General features: G+C 35.8%; 1 protein-coding gene across 2 annotated transcripts in view; it reads right to left on the reverse strand.

Annotated features, from left to right (window-relative positions):
• The window catches only part of LOC150107267 (cytoplasmic polyadenylation element-binding protein 2-like), a 267241-nt gene extending 247121 nt beyond the window's left edge, over nucleotides 1-20120 (reverse strand). For both annotated transcript variants that reach the window (XM_090391770.1, XM_090391771.1), the window contains exon 1: nucleotides 19146-20120. In XM_090391770.1, the coding sequence (XP_090247896.1) occupies nucleotides 19146-20060 (915 nt within the window). In that variant the 5' untranslated portion in view covers nucleotides 20061-20120. The remainder of the gene's footprint in view (nucleotides 1-19145) is intronic.
• Nucleotides 20121-22853: the final 2733 nt, after the last annotated feature.

Raw genomic sequence — 22853 nt, forward strand, 5'->3', positions numbered from 1 at the left:
AGCCATTGGCTAAGAAGGCATGGCATAAGTGAGCTAGTTCAGCAGCAAGAGCATTGTCATTGGAACAGATTGCTCTTGCTCTGTAGGTTAGCGTTTTTAAGATGCGATACTGTTAAGAAGGGTGATAATACGATTGTTTGTGTAAATATCTCCCTGTACGTGTGTGGGTTTTCTAAAAACTGAGAATGATAAGGAACTATCTGGAAGATGCGTCTTAAAAATGCTAATCCACAGAGCGAGAGCAATCTGTTTCAATGATAATGCTCTTGCTGCTGAAATGGCTAATTGACAAAATACTAATGCTCCCTAGAAACCCCTTCCAATATCCACCAAGGAGAACTACAACAAAACAGTCATCATCCCATACATTAAACACATCGGAAAAGATATCCAGATTTCTCAATAAACATCAACTATGCACTGTATTCAGACCATGTGTCAAATTTGCAACTCTCATCCGTTCACCCAAGGACAGCATCTCTCCTTTATCACATCAGGAGTCTACAAAGTACCCTGCTCGTGTGATCAAGCTTACTACAGTCAAACAGGAAGAACTGTAGGCATCTGCATCAATGAACATAAAAAGATACATCCAGCATTATCGCTATGGCAAGTCAAGCCTAGAAGACCATGCTTTGGATACCCCTGCACACAGGATCAACTGGAAGAAAACAAAAGTACCACACAGAAGCTTTTACAAGTCAGAGAGAGAGAGAGATTGTTCTTAGAAGCAACAGAAGCCTTGAAACATACATACTCCAAATCTTAACAAACAAATATAGCTATATAAATTTGCCTAAGATTTGAGAGACAGTCATCTTAAGGCATAACTAGTATCTGCTTTCTCTCTGTTTTTTTTTTTTTTTTTTTAAACACAGAGGACACCTAATTAGAACTTTAATCTTTGTGTTATTGCTACAATTTTTCAAACTAGTCCCATAATTACACCATTTGGTTGTAGTCTCATGTACTGTGACAAACTGCGTTTTGTGCTCTGAAAATGCTGGTTATAACACCAGCAAAATATCAGCAGTAAGTTAATAAATAATTATTTACTTATCTTTCTGTGTTCTGATTTATTACTGTCAAAATCAGTCAACAGGTGTCAAAACTTTCCCAATTTCATTAATATAAAAGCTGAATAACAATTGGACTAAGTACTGATCCCCCTGTGGGGTCAGACTCCTTGCAGATTCAATTCCCATACACTACTTTTTGATATAATTCAGCTAATTATCTTCTATCCAGGGTTGTAATTCACTAAGCAACTGAAGAAATGCCTAAGAGCTTAAGTTTGGAGAACAGCAGAAACTGATAACTCAATCTTAAACACATTTTAATTTTATATCTTCTTGAATTTAGGGACAGCCATATATACCCTAACACTCCTGCTCTTATGCAGGCTAATAGTTTATATCACATATCCTCCATCAACATTAGATGAGATTAGATTAGCCCATGCTTTACAACAATATGCAAGAGAAATGACAACTTTTCCAGCCAAGCTGTTTATTTTAGGCCTCAGTTCAGGGAAGGTATGTAGAGAGCAAAACAGTTCCATTACATAATGGAGTCTCCAAAAAAGAGGTAGCAAATTATAGGTCAATCAGCATCTCAGAAGTTGTGGTTAAGGTACTGGAGGAGTTAAAAGGCAGAATTCAGAAATGAGTAGACAAGAATATAATATTCTATAGGCGACAGCATGATTTTGTGAAAGGTTACACTTGCCATAGTGATTTGCTCCCTTTTATAATAAAGTGACAATAGAGCTGGATAAAGGAAATGACTATACAGTAACAATGATGGATTTTGGAGAAGCATTTGAAAGGATACTGCATGGAACATTTACACATAAATTGGAGCAAATAGATATATGAAACTAGTGATTCCAGTAAGAGGGAAGTTAATGGACATGGAAGAAAGCAAGTGACTAGTGGTACCCCTGGCTCTAAACTTGGTTCTCTGGTGTTTAATTTGTACATCATTGATAAAGGCAAACACTTAAGGGGAAATATTCAATTGTTTGCCAATAATGCTAAGCTAAGAAGCTATAGAGGTCCTTCAAGATGACTTAAACAGAATGGCAGTAAAGGCAAAGAATAATGGTTGCCAGTTTAACATGGCCAAGCATAACATCATGTACTTTGGGATAAAATCACAAGCTGCATACTACATTAATGAAACTCAACTGCAGGAAACTGAGTACAGAGTTCTGGGATAATTGTCCATGGGGAGTTGATCATTTAGATAGAATATAGCAAAAGATGGCTAAAATAGCCTGTTAGATTTGCTCCCTGTTGAACACACTGACAAGCAGTGATAGGGAGGTTATTGTTCCCCTTTTACAGTATTAAAGGGATATCTACACTACTGCAAAGATTCTGTTGCTTGGATTTCATGAGAATGAGGAGTGGGCCAGAGGATCCAGGAGTGATCGACCAGCATTATGCTAGGTTTATGGAATGTTTCCTGTGAGGATAGACCGAATGTCTATGGGCTACAAAGGCTAGTTAATAATAGGCAAATGCATCACATCATAGAAAGGGATCAACCCTGGGATTGGGTAAGTATGTAAGTTAGCAAGGGTTAGGATTATATTTTCTGCTTGAAGAGTTGCCAGCAGTGGCTGTGATGCTTTGTCAGTGAATAAGTTTAAAGAGGGGTATAATAATTATTGTGTGAATAATGCTGTGGACCTCCTGTGATGAGCGAGCTCTATGGAGATGCCTAAGAAAATAAAAAAAATAAAATAAAAAATAAATTGCTGAATCCTCATTCCATTAGTCTAACTTAGATCATAATGACTGCCTTTCTTTTCCAAAGGTTTAAAAAATTGGTATCCTCAACTGCATTAACACGGGCTATGTTTTGTATCTGGCAGGTACATATTCAGTAATATATATACTTTCTTGTATAGCAAGACCTGTGGAGTTAAACATACGTTATAGCAGAAAATTATATTTTAGAAATATTTCATATTACGTACCATAAACATCAAGTGAGTAAGGAATTTGAATAATAGAACAGTACAGCACATTTGTTAAATTAAAAACTATTGGGCTGAATATAACAATCAAGTTATTTATAATAATCTACTTAACATAACTGAATATATTCATTTCTCAAACTTTTAGGATGGCAAGGCAGCCCTTACAATTAAGGTTTGGTTGATGAGGAGTAGCTTCAATACTTTCTTTGAATAGCTATTCGTATCTGTACATAGATCTGCGCAACAATTTTGTTTTCCATTGGATCATATGGTTTATGTTTTCAATTCCATACTGTGGCCAAGATTTGTGTGGTTTGATAAGTCAGTGTGGTCTTGATGTTTAGAAATAATTATTAACCAAATTCATAATCAGTTACCCTCTATCAAAGACAAACTCAACAGTGAATCTGTTCAAGCAATCTATCGTACTATTATGCTATGAGCAAATACGAAGATCAGTCAGCAAACACACTTCTGAACATAAAGACCACATCTAGCTCAAAACTACACAAACCTGACTTGGCACAGCATGGAATTGAAACTCAAACCACAGGATCCAATGGAAAAACACAAAATTATTGCATAGATCTATGTACAGATATAAAAGAAAGTACTAAAGCTCTACTTCATCAACCAGACATTAATCGTAACAACGCTTACCATCACGCAATTGTTATACTCAAATGTGTTGAATGGATTGTATTATAAATAATTAACTTAATTATCACTTTCAGTCCAATAATTTTTAACTTAACAAACATGCAACTTACATGTAGAGACATTCGAATTTCGCACTTGCAATATAGTGTTCAAATTCCTTACTGTTGTTCTTCACTTGCACTGATGATGATAAGTAACACATCACACAATTTGTTGCATCCACCCCATGGGTGAGTACTCTGGGGTGGATGCAACAAGACCATTTATGTCATTCCCAACATGAACATATTATTATTATTACATGACACCTACAAGTAGTCCATAGACTAATTAAGGGAGGGCACATATGAAGGTGTCTGAAAAGTTCTCACCCTGTAGTAGTTCTCAGTAAGATCTGCAAAATACACCTCTACAGCTGCAATCACCTCTTAATTTGAAGAAAAACACTGACCAGGAAGAAAGACCTCATGTTGGAGGCTTAATGGATTTTTTACAACACTCAAAAAGAATTAAAATAGAATTTAATTCTTCCTATATTTCGTCCTAGTCACTAGGATATCTACGGGGATTACAAAAACAATTAATGTAACATGCACACACAAATCTTACAATACTAAGCCCAACCACGTGGGTGACACTAAAGTCCTATCTAGGTGGAGCGCCCTCTAAGGGCGGTAGTAGGTGGCCTGGAATGTAAGGTGGGACCTCTGGTGATGAGTATTTCCCAAATCTTCGGAAGCTTAATGCAACCGTATTTATTAAGATTTGGTTGGTTTCTGAGAGCTGCTGCTGCTGCTTCTAAGAAAAGTCTCTCTTTCTTGAATTTGCTGTGGTGGAGCATGGTGGTTTTCTTCCATGATACTCTGTGGGTGGTGTCCAAAACATGGTCAGCCAAGCTTGAATGGCCATAGTTGTGTTTACAGATGTAAGACTTGTGTTCCTCCAGGCGGGTGGATGCTGATCTGCCTGTCTGTCCAAAGTACGCCAGCTTACATGAACAGGGTACTTTGTAAACTCCAGGCAGCGAGAGAGAGGAGGGAGCTGATCTTTTGTAGAACAGATAAGGGTAGCAAGTTTGCAGTAGGGCTTATATGCTGTGTGTAGGTTGTACTTTTTTAGTAACTTGGCTATTTTTTCAGATGTCCCACGGATGTAGGGTATGGTGATGGCATTTTTAAAATCTTGTTGACGAGAAGGACGGGGAATGGGCACTTAAGCCTCTACACACGAGCAGCAAGAAAGAGTTTTAGTTTTGGGAAGAGATAGAAGTCAAAGTGAACCAAATCTGAGGAATAGGGTGGATGTTCGAACAATTCATACTGCAGATCCGTTAATTTTTTCATTGCCTAAATGACTTTGTGGGCAGGTGCATTGTCTGATGAAAGATGATTTTTTTCTTCTACAAACCAGGTCTTTTCTCACAAATTTTTTCATCTAGTCTAGTTAAAAGATCGGAATAATATTCCCCAGTTATTGTTTTACCCTTTTCAAGATAATTAATAAACAAAATGCCTTTGGCATCCCACAACACCGATGCCATGACCTTCCTTGCTGATGGAACCAACTTTGTCTCCTATGGTGCTGAACAACTGGCTTCTATCCACTGTTCTGACTGCTGTTTGGATTTTGGTGTGTAATGGTGTATCCAAGTCTCATCCATAGTAATAAATCGATTCACAAATCAGTTTTATTCTTGTTAAACCACTCCAAGCAATGTTCAGAGATTTTCATGCGAGTATGTTTTTGTTCTGCTGTGAGCAACTGTGACACCAATCTTGTGCAAAGCTTTTTCATTTACAAGTCTTCATGCAAAATATATCCTACTCATTCTTTTGAAATGCCTAGTCTCAGCAATTTCATGCACTTGATCAATAATTTCTGGTGTTGTTACACTTTTGGGACATCTTTCACGTGGATCATCTTCAAGGCTGGTACGACCACGTTTAAACTCGGCAGATCATTTCTTAATTGTTGAAAATGAAGGAGAAGAATGCCCATAAACTTTTATGAACTTTGAATGAATTTCTTTTGGCATTAAACCTTCTTTTACAAAGAATTTTATAACCGCACGATACTCAATTTTATCCATTCCAAGGGATACAGAAAACACTTTTGCTTCAGATAGCTGCAGGGGCAGCTCGTGCATAGGCACTGCGGAACTGCAGCACCCCAATTTTTCTCGATATATAAATATATTTATTAATTTATTCATATTTGCTTGTAATATTTAATTTTATCATCAACAATCCTATATAATTCTCTTATTTTGTATAAAAAATAATAAAAATCCATCTTGTAGCACTGTGTTTACCACAGTGTCATATTGCTAGTATTTGTTATGCACAAGCATATGCACGTCATAGTGAAATGTAGTTATTAGCTATTAGTGTAATGCGGCACTGTCTGTCGCGCAGTTCCACTGTTGTTTATATGCAGTTAGCACCAGTAGTAGAGTGTTCATAGTGCTTATCGTGTTTACTCCGTCTCTTTAAATATTTGGACATTACAATTAAAGACATAACATTTGTTATAGTTTTTATTTTAGAACATTATTGGGGTTATGATAATGGATTTTTAAGTAATTTTGAATTATACTAAACTGTATAATTTTACAGATAATGAACAATATTTTTTCATGAAACAAAACAAGAAGAATATATTTTATTTTTAAGTAATTTTGAATTATACCAAACTGTATAATTTTATTGATAATAAACAATATTTTTTCATGAAACAAAACAAGAATATATTTTATTTTTAAGTAATTTTGAATTATACCAAACTGTATAATTTTATCAGTAATAAACAATATTTTTTCATCTTTAATTTTTTTTAAAAATTGTTACCATAATTTTGATATTTTATCCAAACATGTATACATTGTATTTACAGTGTGTATGTATATTTTGAAAGTTGCAGCACACCCACAATTTCAAGCCACAAGCCGCCACTACCCACTTGTTATATTACATGTTATCTGCAAAATCTGAGAATTTCTATAATCTGGAATTTTGAGCAGGCTGCAATTTAGACTCATTGCTTTCGCATATAATTACAATTAAATCTATTATTACCCACTTGTTATATAACATGCTATCTGCAAAATATGAGAATTTCTAGGATGCCATTGGATGTGAAAGAGATGAGGATTTCAAATAAAATAGGGATTAAGTTGCTTAAAAAGAGATCTATGTATATAAGTATTAAACATTTAAAAAAAAAAAAAAAACTAGAAAATCAGAAAAAAATGTAGGAAAGTCAGAATTTTCAAAGTTTCAGAAGAAAAAAAGCAGTAATAATTTTGGACTGCAATTTTGAGACATATGCTGAATGAGATACAGCATTTATAAGCTTTGTTTTTCATTGATTACTACCTGGTTGTTATTTGATTAGCGAAATCTTGATAGGTGCTTAACTTTCTGCAGGTCGTATATAGAGGTGGCAGGGTTTCACCTTTCCAGAAACCGGTGTTTCATACTGCAAAACAGGCATACTTGCTGCAGAGCATATGCAATTAACAGACATAATATATTGGTATTATAGCCTTAATTGCTTCAGCCTTGTTTCTAACTAAACTAAATACAACTTCTGTATAGTCCAGATTGAAGAGATGAATCATAGTCTGTTTATATTGAGATTTTTATGGTAACATGTATAAATATGCAGCCACAGAAACAGACAGTAAAAGACATCAGTGTAAACAGACAGGTCTACAGTGTAATCCTTGATGGCGAATTTACAGAAAGTTAAGTAGCAGTTAAGATTTGGCCATTCAAAAACTGTCCAGCTTAACCAATACAAAATAGTTTATAAATGCCATGCTGCATTTGGCATCAATCTAAATTTAGAAAAGATCTTGAATTTTTATTTATTTTTCAATTATGATCATCTCAGTATGTCAATAGTTTCAATTTTTCTTGAAACTATAGACATACGGAGTTCTTTTCTAAATCTCTGTAATATCCCCCCCCCCTTCTTTATAATCCTTTCCATTTTTACTCATTTTTTAGTTAATCTTTTCTGCAAAATGTTTAATGTTACTATATATATATATATATGTATGTATAAGATCAAGAATAGAAGTAGAACCAAGTAGAAGATCAAGAATATATTTTATATATATATATATATATACACACACACAAACACACACAAATCTTAATATTTTAATAACTTGACGTAAGGAGGTGCTTAAGGATCAAAGCTGTATAACTGAGAGGAGACCTCCACATAGCCTTTAAAGGAATGCGGAGAACCAACCACTGCTTCTGACCTAATATGACTCCACTAAGACCTTTTGTTGAGGGCATAAACTCCCCTACTTACAACCTTTCAAAATACCTAGCAATCCTTTTTAAAAAACCTTTGTGGTACTTCCTTTTCTCATGTAAAAAATTCAGCTGATTTTGTCTCCAAAATAAAAGACATCGAACTCAACACATCAGATTTAATGGCAAGTTTCGATATTGTTTCCCTCTTTACGAATGTATCTACTCAAGAAGTTCTAAATCTTCTCCAGAAGAAACTATCCAAAAATTTTTTTTTCCTTACTTTCTCACTGTGTGAACTCAGGATACTTCAAATATGATAACAAGATTTATAAACAAAACTCAGGTTTAGCTATGGGCAGTCCACTCTCTCCGATTCTTGCTGACATATTTCTTAAGGATTTTGAAGAAAAAGCAATTAATTCTTTGATTCTTAAACCTAAAGTATGGTATCGTTATATTGATGATTTATTTCTCATCTGGGAACACGGTGTCAACAACCTCAACTTTTTCTGGACCACCTCAACAAGTTTCATCAGAAAATCAATTTCACCTGTGAACTGGAATCCGACAACTGTCTTCCCTTTCTGGACTTAAAACTTACAAGATGCACTGAAAATATCAAAATCTCAATTTTTATAAAATCCACTCACACAGACAGATACCTTCATGCTTCTTCCCATCACTACCCTCCACAAAAGTTTGGTATTATTTCAACCCTGGCACATCGAACCAGATCTTTATTAACAGATGACACAAAAATTGAATATGAACTCAATTTTCTTAAAAAGTCTTTTGTTAACAATGGATTCTCTCTTAAAAAAGATTAATAAATTTCTCTCTGTCCACCGCACAACTGCTTTTGAAGATTCTTCTCCACCAAGAGCTTTTATTTCGTTACCATACATCAGCTCTCTCTCCCCCAAAACTAGCCAAAATGCTTCAGAAATTCAACAATAGAACTTGCTTCACTACGTAAACTTCGTTCCATACTAAGTAGACCTAAAATCAAACATCTTCCTACTCAGTATTCAGGGGTCTACAAGATTTTGTGTGGCAAACCATACTACGGCCAGACAGCTAAATCCATCCTTATCCATGGAAGAACACCAAAGAGACATTTCTTACAACAGAACCGGGGCCAGCGCTCTCTCTAGCTACGTTCTCTTCTCTGTCAACTCAGATGAAGGCAGCCAACACCTCGTAGACTGACCACAAACTTCTAACATCCATGTGTGCTATGATGAACTTGAAAGAAGAATAATTGAATCTAGAGAAATATCGCTTGATTCTTCTCATATTAATAACAGCCTTATCTACAATATTTCTGATGCACACATTGCCACTGTCCAATACTGGTGCAGCTCACGCACAGTCAACTTCAGTTGGAACTCAAACACGCATTCCTGTTTTTAAATGTACCTGTGTGTTTTATACTAGATCTGTTAATATATTTTATCATGTCTCTGTTATTTTTTATTTAATTCTTTGCCTGTAATACCTGAAGAAGTTGAATTGCAACGAAACTAGTCATATCTTAACATTAAACTTTTCTTTCTCGGTATAGAGTCATTTAAATTCATTTATATATATATATAAAAATGAAATGTTCAAGTGACTGTACTCTAAACAAATATACCTCTGCAGCTTGCTGATGTCAACATCAGTTTGCTCACACAGTGCAGGCTAAAAGTAATTAATTAGAATGTACAGTGAAACCTCAATTCATTGTTCCCATTACCTTCATTTTCCTGCAGATTTCGTCTGTCTTTTTTTGGTCCCAGAACTAGCCCCATATAAATAAAGCTATTTTTTTCATGGTTTCATTGATCATCGAAATTTCATTTCATCGATCATTTACGAATCACAGTCCTGCCGCAGCATTTTCCCACATAGATGGTTTTTAAAAAATGTGAAACCATGTACTCTTTGCTTTCCATCCTTTTCTTTGAACTAAGTGAAGACACTTGGCAAAACTGTTGTCGAGAATAATGCTTCATCACTGATGGTTACAAGCACGTCGCGTTTGAGCTTTACTTCAATGCAAGTGGTGCGTTCTTGTGTGCTTCATAGTTTCATCCATTTACCATTTTACAAATTAATTCATTCCTATTTTTATTAAAGTACTTCATTATATTTTAATTCCTGCCATTGTTTTATTTCCTTTGTTCCTGTTATTTATTTTATTATCCTTGGACTATGTCCCAACCTGAAAAGCAAAGCAAGAACTCTGCATGAGCAACTGAAAATAGAGGAGGTATAGAAGAATCCTGGAGAAAAATATATCAAAATTGGCAACCATCTTGGGTTGGCTCCAAGCACACTGAACTCCATATTTGCAAAGAAAGATAAAATCCAAGAGCAGATAGAAAAATGTGGTAATGCCAATAAGAACAGGAGATAAGGAGTTGCTTTTGTCAAGTTAGAACGTGTACTGTTCACCTGGCAGGCTTGGACATTGAATATTCTAGATGATGGAACCATTCTTTGTGAAAAGGCAAATATAATTGAAGTGCAGCTGAACACGAAAAGTTTAACTGCATCCAATAATGAGGTTTAAGGAACAGTATAGCCTAGTATACAAAAAGTTAGCCAGAGAAAGTGCTACAGGATGAGTTCTTTCTATATCTCTCCCGTTCCATCTTTGTTACTGAAGTGTGTCTGCATGCACATGCTTAATATGATTGTATTAATCCCTGTAGTTAATGATTTAACTTTGGCAAAATACAGGAAGTAATAATTAAATATTTTAAGTTATTTCTAGTCTATGTTGTCAATTTCCTTAAACAACATGATGCTGAAGTATTTACTAGATTGACATTGGGGAAACTTTTCACATGGCAGAACAAGAGAAAGAAAAGGAAGCCATCCCTGGAAGTTGCAAAAGGATGAGTAACAAAAAGGACAAGGAAGTTAGTTTTTTGCATGGAGAAAGGCAGGAGCATAGAATGCATTACCTTAGAACACATATGGGCAACCCCTGGCCCGGATCCGGCCCTAATCTATTTCAGCAAAGTTTGTCTGATTCATGGTGGGAGAAGACATGGTGTGTTCTACTAACTCACATTAAGCTGATGTCATATGACTTGAGCAAAACACTATGTTTTCTCCAACCAAGGTCTCTTTCTCACTTTGACTAGCGGCGTGTGTGAACGTGTTACGTGTCAGTTCGGTACTTGCATTGGTGTTGTGCTTTGTTCAGTGCCTGCATTGATGTTATGTTCGGTGCCTGCGTTGATATTGTGTTCTGTTCAGTGCCTGCGGTGTAGAAGACAGTTTTGTTTGACAGTTCTGTTGAGACAACTAGATGGAGGATTATTATTTTATTCTGAATAAAGGTTTGCCTGTATGTTTGCTGTGCAACGAATCTGCATCCATCAACAAAGAATACAACTTGAAGAGACACTTTACTTCGAGACATGTGGATCACCCAAAAATTGATGGACAACTACGAAAAGATGAAATACAGAAGTCGAAGAAGAACTTGGATACCCAGCAGCAAACGTTCAACAAGCAAAGAACGCAGCACCACAGCATTGTCAAAGCCAGCTTTGCGGTAAGCGAAAAAATCGCTAAGCATTCTAAGTCATTTGGTGAAGGAGAATTTATCAAAGAATGTCTGCTGGATGTTGCAAGTATAATATGTCCTGAAAAGAAAAAAGACTTCGAGAATATTCATTTTTTGAGACGTACTGTTGTCCGATGGATAGAAATTATGGCTGATGATATCAAAAAAAGTTTAAAAGAGAAGATTGCTAGATTGGAAGCATTTTCAATTGCTTTGGATGACAGCACCGATGGCTCCGATACAGCACAACTAGCAATATTTATTCAAGGAGTTGATGCGGATTTCAACATCAGAGAAGAATTATTGGCGCTTTGGCCGTTAAAAGGAACAACCACCGGTGAAGATATATTTGAAACAGAACACAGTCTTCGAGAGATTTGGGCTTAAACGGAGTTCACTATCTGGCATATGCACTGATGAAGCCCCTGCAATGGTTGGTGCACAGAAGGGATTTATTGGAATAGTTCACGAAAGAGCAATAGAACTACAGATCCATCCGGAAAATTTAACAAATTTTCACTGCATTATCCACCAACAAAATTTGTGTGCAAAATCGATTAAATTCACAAATGTCATGGAAGCTGTAGTAGCCAGTATTAACTTTATTAAGTCACGTGAACTTAATCACCATCGATTTAAGGAGTATTTGGCAGACCTATTTTCGGATTATGAAGATGTGTCTTATTATTGTGAAGTGAGGTGGTTGAGTAAAGGTAAAATGTTAAAACGATTTTATGATTTGAGACAAGACATTGCAGATTTTATGGACATAAAAGGAAACACAATTAACTAAGTAAAAGATGATGAGTGGGTGTGCGATTTAGCATCGTTGTAGATGTCACCAGATACCTAAATGAACTGAATCTTAAATTGCAAAAACAAGGACAATTGGTTCATGAACTGCATGGACATGTCAAAGCTTTTTATAATAAACTAAGATTGTTGGAAAGTCAGATAACAGCTAAAAATTGTTATCATTTTCCTACTCTAGCAACTCATAAAAATATCCCTTATAATTGTTATGGAGATGAATTGAAGGCACTCAGAGCAATAAGGTTTACCAACTTCAAAAACAAAAACTCCACATTCGCTATATATTTGCTCGTCCAATGGACGCTGATGTAAATAATGTGCCAGAAAACTTACAGATGGAACTTATTGAGCTTCAGGCGGATTTAGTGCTAAAATCACAATTTAACAACATTGCTTTGACAGATTTTTATAAATTTTATTTGGTGGAAGAAAAATATACAAATTTACACGCCTTTTCAAGAAGTTTGTCTTTTCGCGGCACATATATGTGTGAACAGTTTTTTTCGAGGATGAAATACAATAAATCAAAGATTCGGACAAGAATAACGGATGAAAACCTAGAAAATTCTATGCGATTATCCTTAAGTAACATTAACGTCAATATTGAGTCTCGTAGTTGAAGTACAAGGCCAATCTTCACATTAAATTGTTATGCCGTTCATTATATTATAAAATTTATGTAGAGCTTTATACCAAAGCATTATATTATAAATAAATGAAATATGAAGTAGCAACTTGTTTTAATTCATTTAATATCAATTTATTTTATTTAATAATTTGGTTTGGCCCTTGACTCAGAGACAGTGATAATTTGGCCCCCGAACTAGGAAAGATTGCCCATGCCTGCCTTAGAGGATAGTGAGAATGCACATAAAGAATGACTAAGGAGTCGTATGATACTGTCATCTAAGGTGAACCTCCCATACTCAGTCATGACTCAGAGAGAGATCCAGAATAATAATTTCACAACTTTCATGAGGAGTTCTATGACTATCGTGGGATGCTTACAAGCTCACAGTACACTTACTTCTCTTTAAATTCATTTCCTATCAATACACTTAACACTCCACAAAAAAAATCTTTTCCTCACTCTATCTCATCAGTTATTAAATTTTCAAAAACTATTCCATATTTTTTTCTTTCTTGCTCATTAAGAAGTGGTAAGATTTTCTTTCTGAGAAAAACAGATAAACCAGCCAGAAAACACAATCAACAGGAAAACCTGGTTTTGTTTGAATTACGGCCAACAATCTGGCCATAATTCTTCTGGTTTTTCTTTTGCAGATGAAAACCTGGAGTTTCATTTTCATTTCAAAAATGCCCTTCTTGCATCCTAGGATTTAAGCCTGCAGCTTCCAACCAAAGGGCAGTACAATACAGAGGCACTTCTGACTCATTCAAGTATATGCTTAGCTGTGCAATACCTATCACACTACAACTTAAACTCATTCAATGACAAGGCACTGAACAATCCCCAGCAGCTCACTCCATTCACTTTCCCATCAAAAAAAATTCTGGCCTGGAGAGAGGGACGAATTCCAAATGATTGGAGTAGAGCTCTCATAGTATCCATATATAAAAAGGGAAATGAAACTAAATAAAACTGAGAATTACTGAGAGGTATTTCTCTACTGAGTGTTCCTGGTAAGATTTATGCAAGTATACAGGAGAAATGGTTGAGAAGGATTGTGGAAAAGAAGCTTGGTGAAGAACAAGCTGGATTAAGGCTAAACAGAGGCTGTCAGGATCAGATTTGCACTTTAAGACAAATAGTTTAGAAATCACGGTTATCATCATGATTTCTAAACTATTTCTAAACTAAAATCATGGGCATATAACAGAGATCTGTATTTAAGTTTTATATATATGGAAAAGGCATATGACAAGGTGCCAAGTAGGGCCACCCTTAGGAATTTTGCCGCCCCATGCAGTAGCATATTTTGCCTCCCCTTTCTCCCTTATTTTTCGTATAGTTTATTCCAATTTTGCCACCCCCATGAGAATGTACATCTTGCACTGTAGGCAGAGCAGGTCCAGGTGCTAATAGAGAGAGAGAGAGAGAGAAAAAAACACTACAGTTACATGGAGTCAATGGGGGCATTATATCAAGCAATACTTAGTCTTTATTTGAATTGCAAGTCAGCAGTTAGAATTGACGTACAGGAAGATGGTTTAATATTAAATCTGGTGTCAGACAAGGATGTACAATATGAAGGAAAGTGGTATTAAAGCTGATAATCAAAATATGAGAGGTTAATCTCAGTTCTTTAAGCAGATGATGTTATACTTCTAAATAAATCCACTACAAGTCTGCAAAATTCCTTGACTAAATTGAATAAGTGTTGTAATAGATATGGTATGAAGGTCAGCAATAACAAGACAAAAACAATTAAAATAGGTTGAAGCATTGAAAATATCAACTGCATTGTGAATGGAGAACCTATAAACACATAAAACATTTCACTACTTAGGCACGACTTTTAGTGACGATCGTAAAATAAATATGAAAATAGACCCAGCTGGTATGGTAGGAAATCAAATGAATAAATTTATATGGAATAAGAGAGAAATTAGTCAAAACACTAAATTAGCTGTATACAAGACAGTGTTCAAACCAATTTTAACTTATGGATCTGAGAGCTGGGTAAGAAGTAAAACACTTGACCAAAGACTAGAGACCTGCAGATATGAGAGTCCTGAGAAAGATTACAGGCATGAACAGATGACATAATCATAAATCAACTGAATCCCAAAACAGTTCATTACAGTAAGAAGCTCCATGAAAAAAAAAATAATAATAATTTGCTTATACTTATTACAAGAGACCTCCAGAGTAAGTGGCTCATTGAGGGTTACCACATATCACTCACACTATGTCATACTAAAATAATTTAAATAATTTCCGTTTTTAAATCAAACTGCCATCAGAACAATACAGAAGTAGATATGTGCAAAACAATTAATATGAATAAGAGAAATTAATTGAAAAAATAAGGAAAATCCTAAAGTCCTCAAATATGTCACTTTCTACATCCTCCCTGGTCAATGTTTTTATTGAGGCATCTATCAGAAGAAAACGTGCTAATCTCCACCCTATCCTAGAGAATTTAGTTTGGTTATATTGTGTAGCTAATATGTTCACCATTAGGCCACATTGCCTGGACATACTGAAGGCCTTTACACATCTGAGCCAACATCTGAGTGAACTCCCAGAATTCACTTTACTTTAAAAAGTAAAGTCTTCCCTTCTTAAACACTTCATTTGCACAACCAGATGGATCCCTGACATCCTCTGTCTACAGAAAACCCACCTACACACATATACAAACAAAATGGATTTGTTTTAATGATAAGGTCCTCAATACTGAACTAAACCAGACACAATGTTTTTTTAGCAAATGACTACACTAACAAAATTAAAAAAAAATGACATACCCACACACTCCCACCCTCCTAAACAAACTACAGTAAAATCACAATCATATCCATAGCACATCTGAAAAGTTAGCAAATGTACAGAAAATCCACCCACCCATATGCACTCCATAGCTCAATCAGTATAGACGAAGCCCTTTGGTCAGAAAAATTCTGGTCCATGACGTGAGGAACCTTTAGCTGGTCTCTTTCAACTAAGGGTGAGTTAATGGTCTCATACTGAGGTGGAGAGTTTTTTCTCCCGGTAACTTTTCATCCCTCAAAACAAACAAACCGGTCCCGTGAACACACATCTAAAGTTGTATATACTTACAGCAAGGAAGATAATGGGAAATCACCTTGCTTCATAATTAGCTCCCTAGTAATCAGCTGCAACCCTCTCAAAGAGAGGAAGCCACAGGATTAGGATTCATATGCACACATAGATGCATTCACTAACAGTCATGACACTACCCCTTCCTACAGAAAATAAATAAATAAATCTATTTACCACCTTCAAGCCACTATAAAATAAAATAAAACAAAAATAAAAAAAATGAAAAACTAAATTAGCTATACAAGACAGTGTTCAAACCAATTTTAACCTAGATAGAAGTGTAAGGCCATGAAAATTAGAATTGTCAAAAATAATGGTATTTCCAGTAGTAATGTATGGATGTGAAAGCTGAATTATTAAGAATAAAGACAGAAAGTTAATTCATTTGAATTATGGATGTGGAGGCAACTATTAAGAATCCCATGGACTGCAAGAATGACCAGTAAGAAGGTTTTAGAGAATATAAAGACAGAATGCTCCTTGGAAGCGATGATTGCTAAACAGTAGTCAACGCACTATGGTCATATTATTTGACGGCCTGGATAGCCGAGCGGATAGTGTATCCACTCTCCAGCCAAAAGGCTGTGGGTTCGAATCCTGCCGTGGGCATGGATGTTTGTGATTGTCTGTGGAAATACCAGTGGTGGTCAGCAGTAGATGGAGTTGGTGCAGTTGCAGTCAGTTGGTGATTGAATGGTGGAGATAGAGGTGTAGAGCAGATGCCCTCCCTCGATGAGTCCTTGGACTCCATGGAGGTGTAAAATAATAATAATATTATGTGAGCTAATAAATCATTGGAAAAGGCAGTTATGTTGGGGAAGATTAAGAGAATACATCTGGTTTCACCAATACAGCCACTCTGGTCTTGCAGACCATGCGCTGGATATCCGCCATACAATACGGTGGATGAAAGCCATGATAATACACCATGAGACTGCATGAGACTGCTCCAAATTTGGGAAACCTACATCAGAAGACCTTCAGCCCAATCACCCAAGAATACCAACATTGCCCGCTAGGGGACACCATCAGGACTTTTAGGAGAAAGAATAGCTTCCTGCTTCGTCCTCATTTACTGTTTGTTGTGCTTGCACGCAGGTGTCTTGCTTTTAAGTTCCTGTGAAAATGGCAACGTGACGTTGCCGAAATATTGGAAATGTATTAAAATTTATTTTAATGTATATCCTAGTATACGTTGTAATTTCCTTAAGCTATTTAGTAAAAATGCATAACCAACGTGTAAGCCTTTCCACGAGAATTAAGAGAATGAGAAGAAGAGGAAGACCACAAAAGAGTTGGATGGACAACATAAAAGAACTTACCAACTTGAACCTACAATTACTGAAAGAAGAGGCAAGAGTCTGAGTGGGATGGAGAGCCTTTATTCACACAAGGTCACCAAGAGTCGAAAATGATTGGTTGGCACACAACAACAAAAGACAAACTAAAATTCTTAGGTTTGCCTGGTGTCTAGCAAGTGCTCTGCAAGATACCCACTACAAAATCCACTGAGAGACCACGTTATTTCGCCGCAACAATATACAGACTAAAAGATGGTTCCTTGAATCTACCTCTACTAAAACACAATCCCAAACTGAATTAATTTGGATGCACAAAATGGCTTCAAATCTAGTCACTTATTCTCTGGTCATCAACTCAATTGCCAAGAATGCAATGAAAGTAACTAATCAATACAATTTACATACCGCTTTGTTTTTTCCCTTAGTTTCTTTTATTCACATAGTGCCTGCATGCACTTATCTTTGTTGGCTGCTAATGGTGTTTAGTTCCAAGTGATGACTCTGGCAAAATACAAGAAATAAGTTACATTATCTACGTTGTCTCAGTGCTAAAATTACCAATGCGAGTCAAACAATCAATGTATAAGCTTAAATACTAGAAATGACAAAGTTACACACTTGATCTGTAGAGCAGTTTTCCAAATCATCTAACACTTAGCCCACCCACAGTATCAATACACTATAGGTTTACAACCTTTCTTGGATATGATTCACATAAAAAACCTACTGCTAGAAATTAGAGAAGCACCAAATAGTTAGAAACAAACATCAGTAGTTGAAGATTAAGTTTCCTGGAAAAGTGTACCATCTAATTATACTATGTACCGTGTACTGATTTAGGAATTTTTCAAAACTTACATGAGTGCCAGAAAAAGTTCAGTTTCAACATTTAAAACTGCACATAAAATGTTGAATTTGAAATATACATTTTTGTCTTCTTTCAGAAAAGAAACCTACTTGAAAATTTATTGCCATTGTAGTTATGAAAAGTGCTTGTCATGTAAATAATCTTTTTTTTTTTCAATGCTACAAACATGTACAAAAGAAAAGCTATTTACCTTTGAGTATAGAGGAATAAACTATTCCACAATGAAAAAGAAGCACACAGAATATGCAATTTATAGGAAATTGATGAAATTATGAAATACATATAACAAAAAATATATATTTGGGTTGGGAGTTTGGCATGAATCATTAAAAGGTCTTTCAGCAATCCATGGATATTTGTTTGTAAACTATTAACAGTAATCACATTGATCTTTAATAGCAAAACTCATTTACTAATGAACTAATTGGGCAACAAAATGATTTCAAACATTTATACATACTGTATACAGAAATGTTGATTAGCATTTCTTTCAAGATTATCCTAATGAAATTTGGTTTACTGAAAGTGATTTGTCCACAATAGGTCACCAGGTTTAATGTGCAAACAGAAAAAAAACAATGTTATGGGTAGTTTAAATTTTGGCTTTATCATTCAGCTTAACACATACATAATTTTGGGCAACAGTCAAGTTATCCAAGGTGAAATGGCTTATATTTATAGTGTACAGAACATTTGATAGTTTTTATATTATAACAATAAAGAAATATTTCTATACTTGGGCAGAGAACTAATAGTGTCAAAGATATTCTGAATTAACTTAATGATATAATATTGCTAAAAGTTTATATCAAGATCTTGAATTATTGCATTGTAACAACCTATGATATTTGCACTAATGAAATATGGCCATAAAAATTAAAAAGCTTAGCAATATATTTATTTTACTAATCTTTTCTTGGCACTTACTTGAAAGGGCAAAATCAGATTTCCATCTCTACTCTCATCCGAGGAAATTATATCAAATGCTGCAGTAGATCCTAAACCATGAGGAAATGGTTTTCCAACGGGTAAAGATGTGCTTCTCCGAAATTTGGACGGAGATATTACCATCGAGTGATGCCCAGTTCCCGATGGTGATTTTTTCATTGGGGAAAGAGGACTAAGGTTTGGCACGGATCGTTTGTGATTTGCTAAGTTTACAGTATTCCATGGTGAAAGCGCATTTGGTGTCTGTGGAGCAGACCACGTTGTTTGGTGAGGGTTACTCCAGTTTGTGTAAGATTTAAATAAGTTAAAAGGAGGTTGATGCCTATTCTGTGCGAAATTATGAGCACCAGTGATAGCTCGCCTCTGGGGTTGATTCTGCTGAGGCATGCTTATTTGAGGTCCCAAGTTAGTATTAAAGATGGGATTAGCATTTGGGGAGGAAAAGTTTTGAAACGATAAAGTGCCATTGATGGCAGATATTCCCTGGATAAACGTATCGTCTGTACTGATAGACCAAAAACTTGGTGATGTTGTCGTGATACAACTGGATGGTTCGGAAAATCCTAAATGTAAAGTGGAATTCACTGTTCCAGATGTTGGCGTCTCTAGGCCTTTTTTATCACTCGGACCATTTACTGCTGACACCGAATCTTCGATTTTCTGTTGCCTCCCCGTAAATTCATCTAAAGCATGCTCACCATTTATTGCGTTCTCTACTTTGGGAGACAGCTGCTGCTGCTTGCCGGCTGACTTCTCGAACAGCAAATCATCCTGCATTGTATGGGTGACCGGCTCAGCACTAAAGAACATAGAAGTGTTTACAGAATTTTGTTGAAAGTCGACTGGAGATAAGGTTCTTACGCCAGAAGCGATGTTAAAATTATAATCCCCCATCAGATTATACAAATATGCTTCTTAAATTATTATTTCCGTCTCTAGAGGGGAGGAGGTTTTAGTAGCCACGTCTCCTACCTCTATCACAACTTTACAAGACCGCGTCTCATACGCACTGCAGAACGAACACCAAACGACCATCCAAGCCTCTTTTTTTTTTTTTTTTTTTTCCACTAACACCCCCAAAAAGCATTAAGCGCCATCTAACTGCGCAAACTGAAGCGAACAATTTACCATAGTATAATCTGAACGATTGTGTTTCTCACACTTCTTCAGACCACTCAATAGCATAGAATAATATATTTGTTATCATGCATACCAATGAAAATTGCACTAAAAAAAAGAAGAAGAAGAAGAAGTTAGACCACGAAAAAACGAAATCAAAATGAAGTAGTTTATTCACATACCATAGCAATGAAGACTTAGCAATCTACTCTTGGTTTTATTAATAATTGAAAATCAAATTACTAATCGTGTTTATTATTATCACGAACTATTCCAAGGAGTCCTTAGACTCATCAAGGGAGGCCCTAAACTTAATCTGTCTTAATCTGTTCCACGGATACCGGTAATTTATTGAGGTAACTTCAACTATGGGACACGGATTGGAAGGTGGAAAGGACGCAGTGATAAATGGAAATGAAATTTATGCAGTTACTAAGGAATAATTACCTGTAGCAGCATGTGATTTAGGGTATCATGGATTTCAGAATCCTAGATCTAGCATATTGCATCGCAGTATTTGTTTGTAACCATGATGACCACATTACCACCAACAGGTGAGAGAGTAATCATGAGATATTGACCTTGGAGGTGAATACATGCGTGGAATTTTCAGTTAAGAAGGGATGTATGGAATAACTGACTCAGGATACTGCTTGGGGAAATACCATGGCATGAGAAACTGCAAGAATTGAATACTGATGATGCATAGGTAGGCTGACCACACGTACCGTTTTTTTCATATTTCGTGGCTGTTCCATCGTTTTAATAAAAATGTCAATTTTGTCCCGCTTTTAATAAAAACTATAAATATACTTTAATATTGGTCAAGCATAAATTATTATTCATAACCTATAATCGTATATCAATAACATGGATACCAGTAATTTGTAGAACCATGAAGTCGCATTGCTCAGAGAAAATAAAAAATACATGTAGCCAACACTTGTGCGTCTCAGACGCGGTGTATGTTCTGCTGTAGCATCATTTTTTTTTTACCTGTACAATAAACATGGGCTTTGTTATTGAATTCCGGTACTTCAAATTTCATATTTTTTAAATCTTTAAGTCTATCAGTGCAATGTCAAAGAGGAGAAACTGCAGTTTTAATGACGATCTCCAAAAAGCATTCAAATTTCTTAAAATGCCCAAGCTGTGTAGTGATGGAACAAGAGTGGTATGCCAACATTGTGATGTCCATTTTTCCGTTGTTCATGGAGGTAGAAGCGACATCAAGCATCTATATACCCGGAAACATAAGGATGCTGACTCAGGAAAATACTCTCAGTAGTAGGGTAGGTACTAGTGACCAGATCAAGATCAAGATAAGATAAGGAATTGTGACGTCATTGGTTGACGTCATTGTGGGCGATTGGAATGTTTGGAATTTCCCTGGGGCATATGTGTCAATGGCTTCAGTTCTTGTAATTTAGTTCGCGTATGGAATTATGGCTGATGGTAGAGATAAGGATTCGTGTTGTGATTGGTAGGGCACTAGTGATCAGATCAAGATCAAGATAAGATAAGGAATCGTGACATGAATGTTTGTTGTTATGGGGTGTAGATAAGTGACGTCATTTGTTATTTGTAAATAAGTGACGTCATTTGTTAGTTGTAAATCAGTGCCGTTGTTGTTTTGAATGGAAAGGGAGATATATTAGTGGATAAGGAATCGTTTCGTGATTGGTGGGACACTAGTGACTAGATCAAGATAAGATAAGGAATCGTGACATGAATATTTGTTGTTATGGGATGTAGATAAGTGATGTCATTTGTTAGTTGTAAATCAGTGACGTTGTTGTTTTGAATGGAAAGGGAGATATATTAGTGGATAAGGAATCGTGTCGTGATTGGTGGGACACTAGTGACTAGATCAAGATCAAGATAAGATAAGGAATCGTGACGTGAATGCTTGTTATTATAGATTTTGGAATGTTTGCAATTTCGCTGGGGCCCTCGTCTGTCAGGGACATCACGTGGTGATTTTGGTTCGCTTTATGCATTGTGGGTGATATTTAGAGATAAGAATCGTGACGTTATGTGTTTGGAAATTTCTGGGAAACATATGTCTCTCTCTCTGTGATATCACATGGTGTTTTGGTTTGGCTATGGAATTGTGGGCGATGTTTTTGAGATAAGATATCTTGGAATTTTCCCAGGGTGACACACATCAGTCATTGTCGTCATGTTTTCTTTGGTTGTCTATAGATGGGTGTACAAATTTCAAACACATTATGGGTATTTCTTTCCTGTTAAAGGTTGGGAATTCTTAGAGTACAGTACAGTCGTCATGGCGGCCGTGTTTAGGGTTTCCTGGAAAATTTTATTATATGCTAATATCACTCAAACATACAGTTTTTTTTTTCTTCTATAGATGGCTGTACTACATTTCCAATACATTTTGCGGTATTTCTTTCCTGTTATAGGGTTGGAATACTTAGAGAAAGTCGTGATGGCGGTCGTGTTTCGAGTTTTTCTGAATAATTTAATTATATGCTAATGTAACTCAAACACACTTTTTTTCCATAGCTCATCTGTATTTTCTTCTATATTCATATTCTAATCAAGTTC

This window comes from Typopeltis vanoorti, chromosome 4 (genome assembly GCF_054136105.1).
Source record: "Typopeltis vanoorti isolate ZY-2024b chromosome 4, IOZ_Tvanoo_1.0, whole genome shotgun sequence".
NCBI lineage: Eukaryota > Metazoa > Arthropoda > Arachnida > Uropygi > Thelyphonidae > Typopeltis > Typopeltis vanoorti.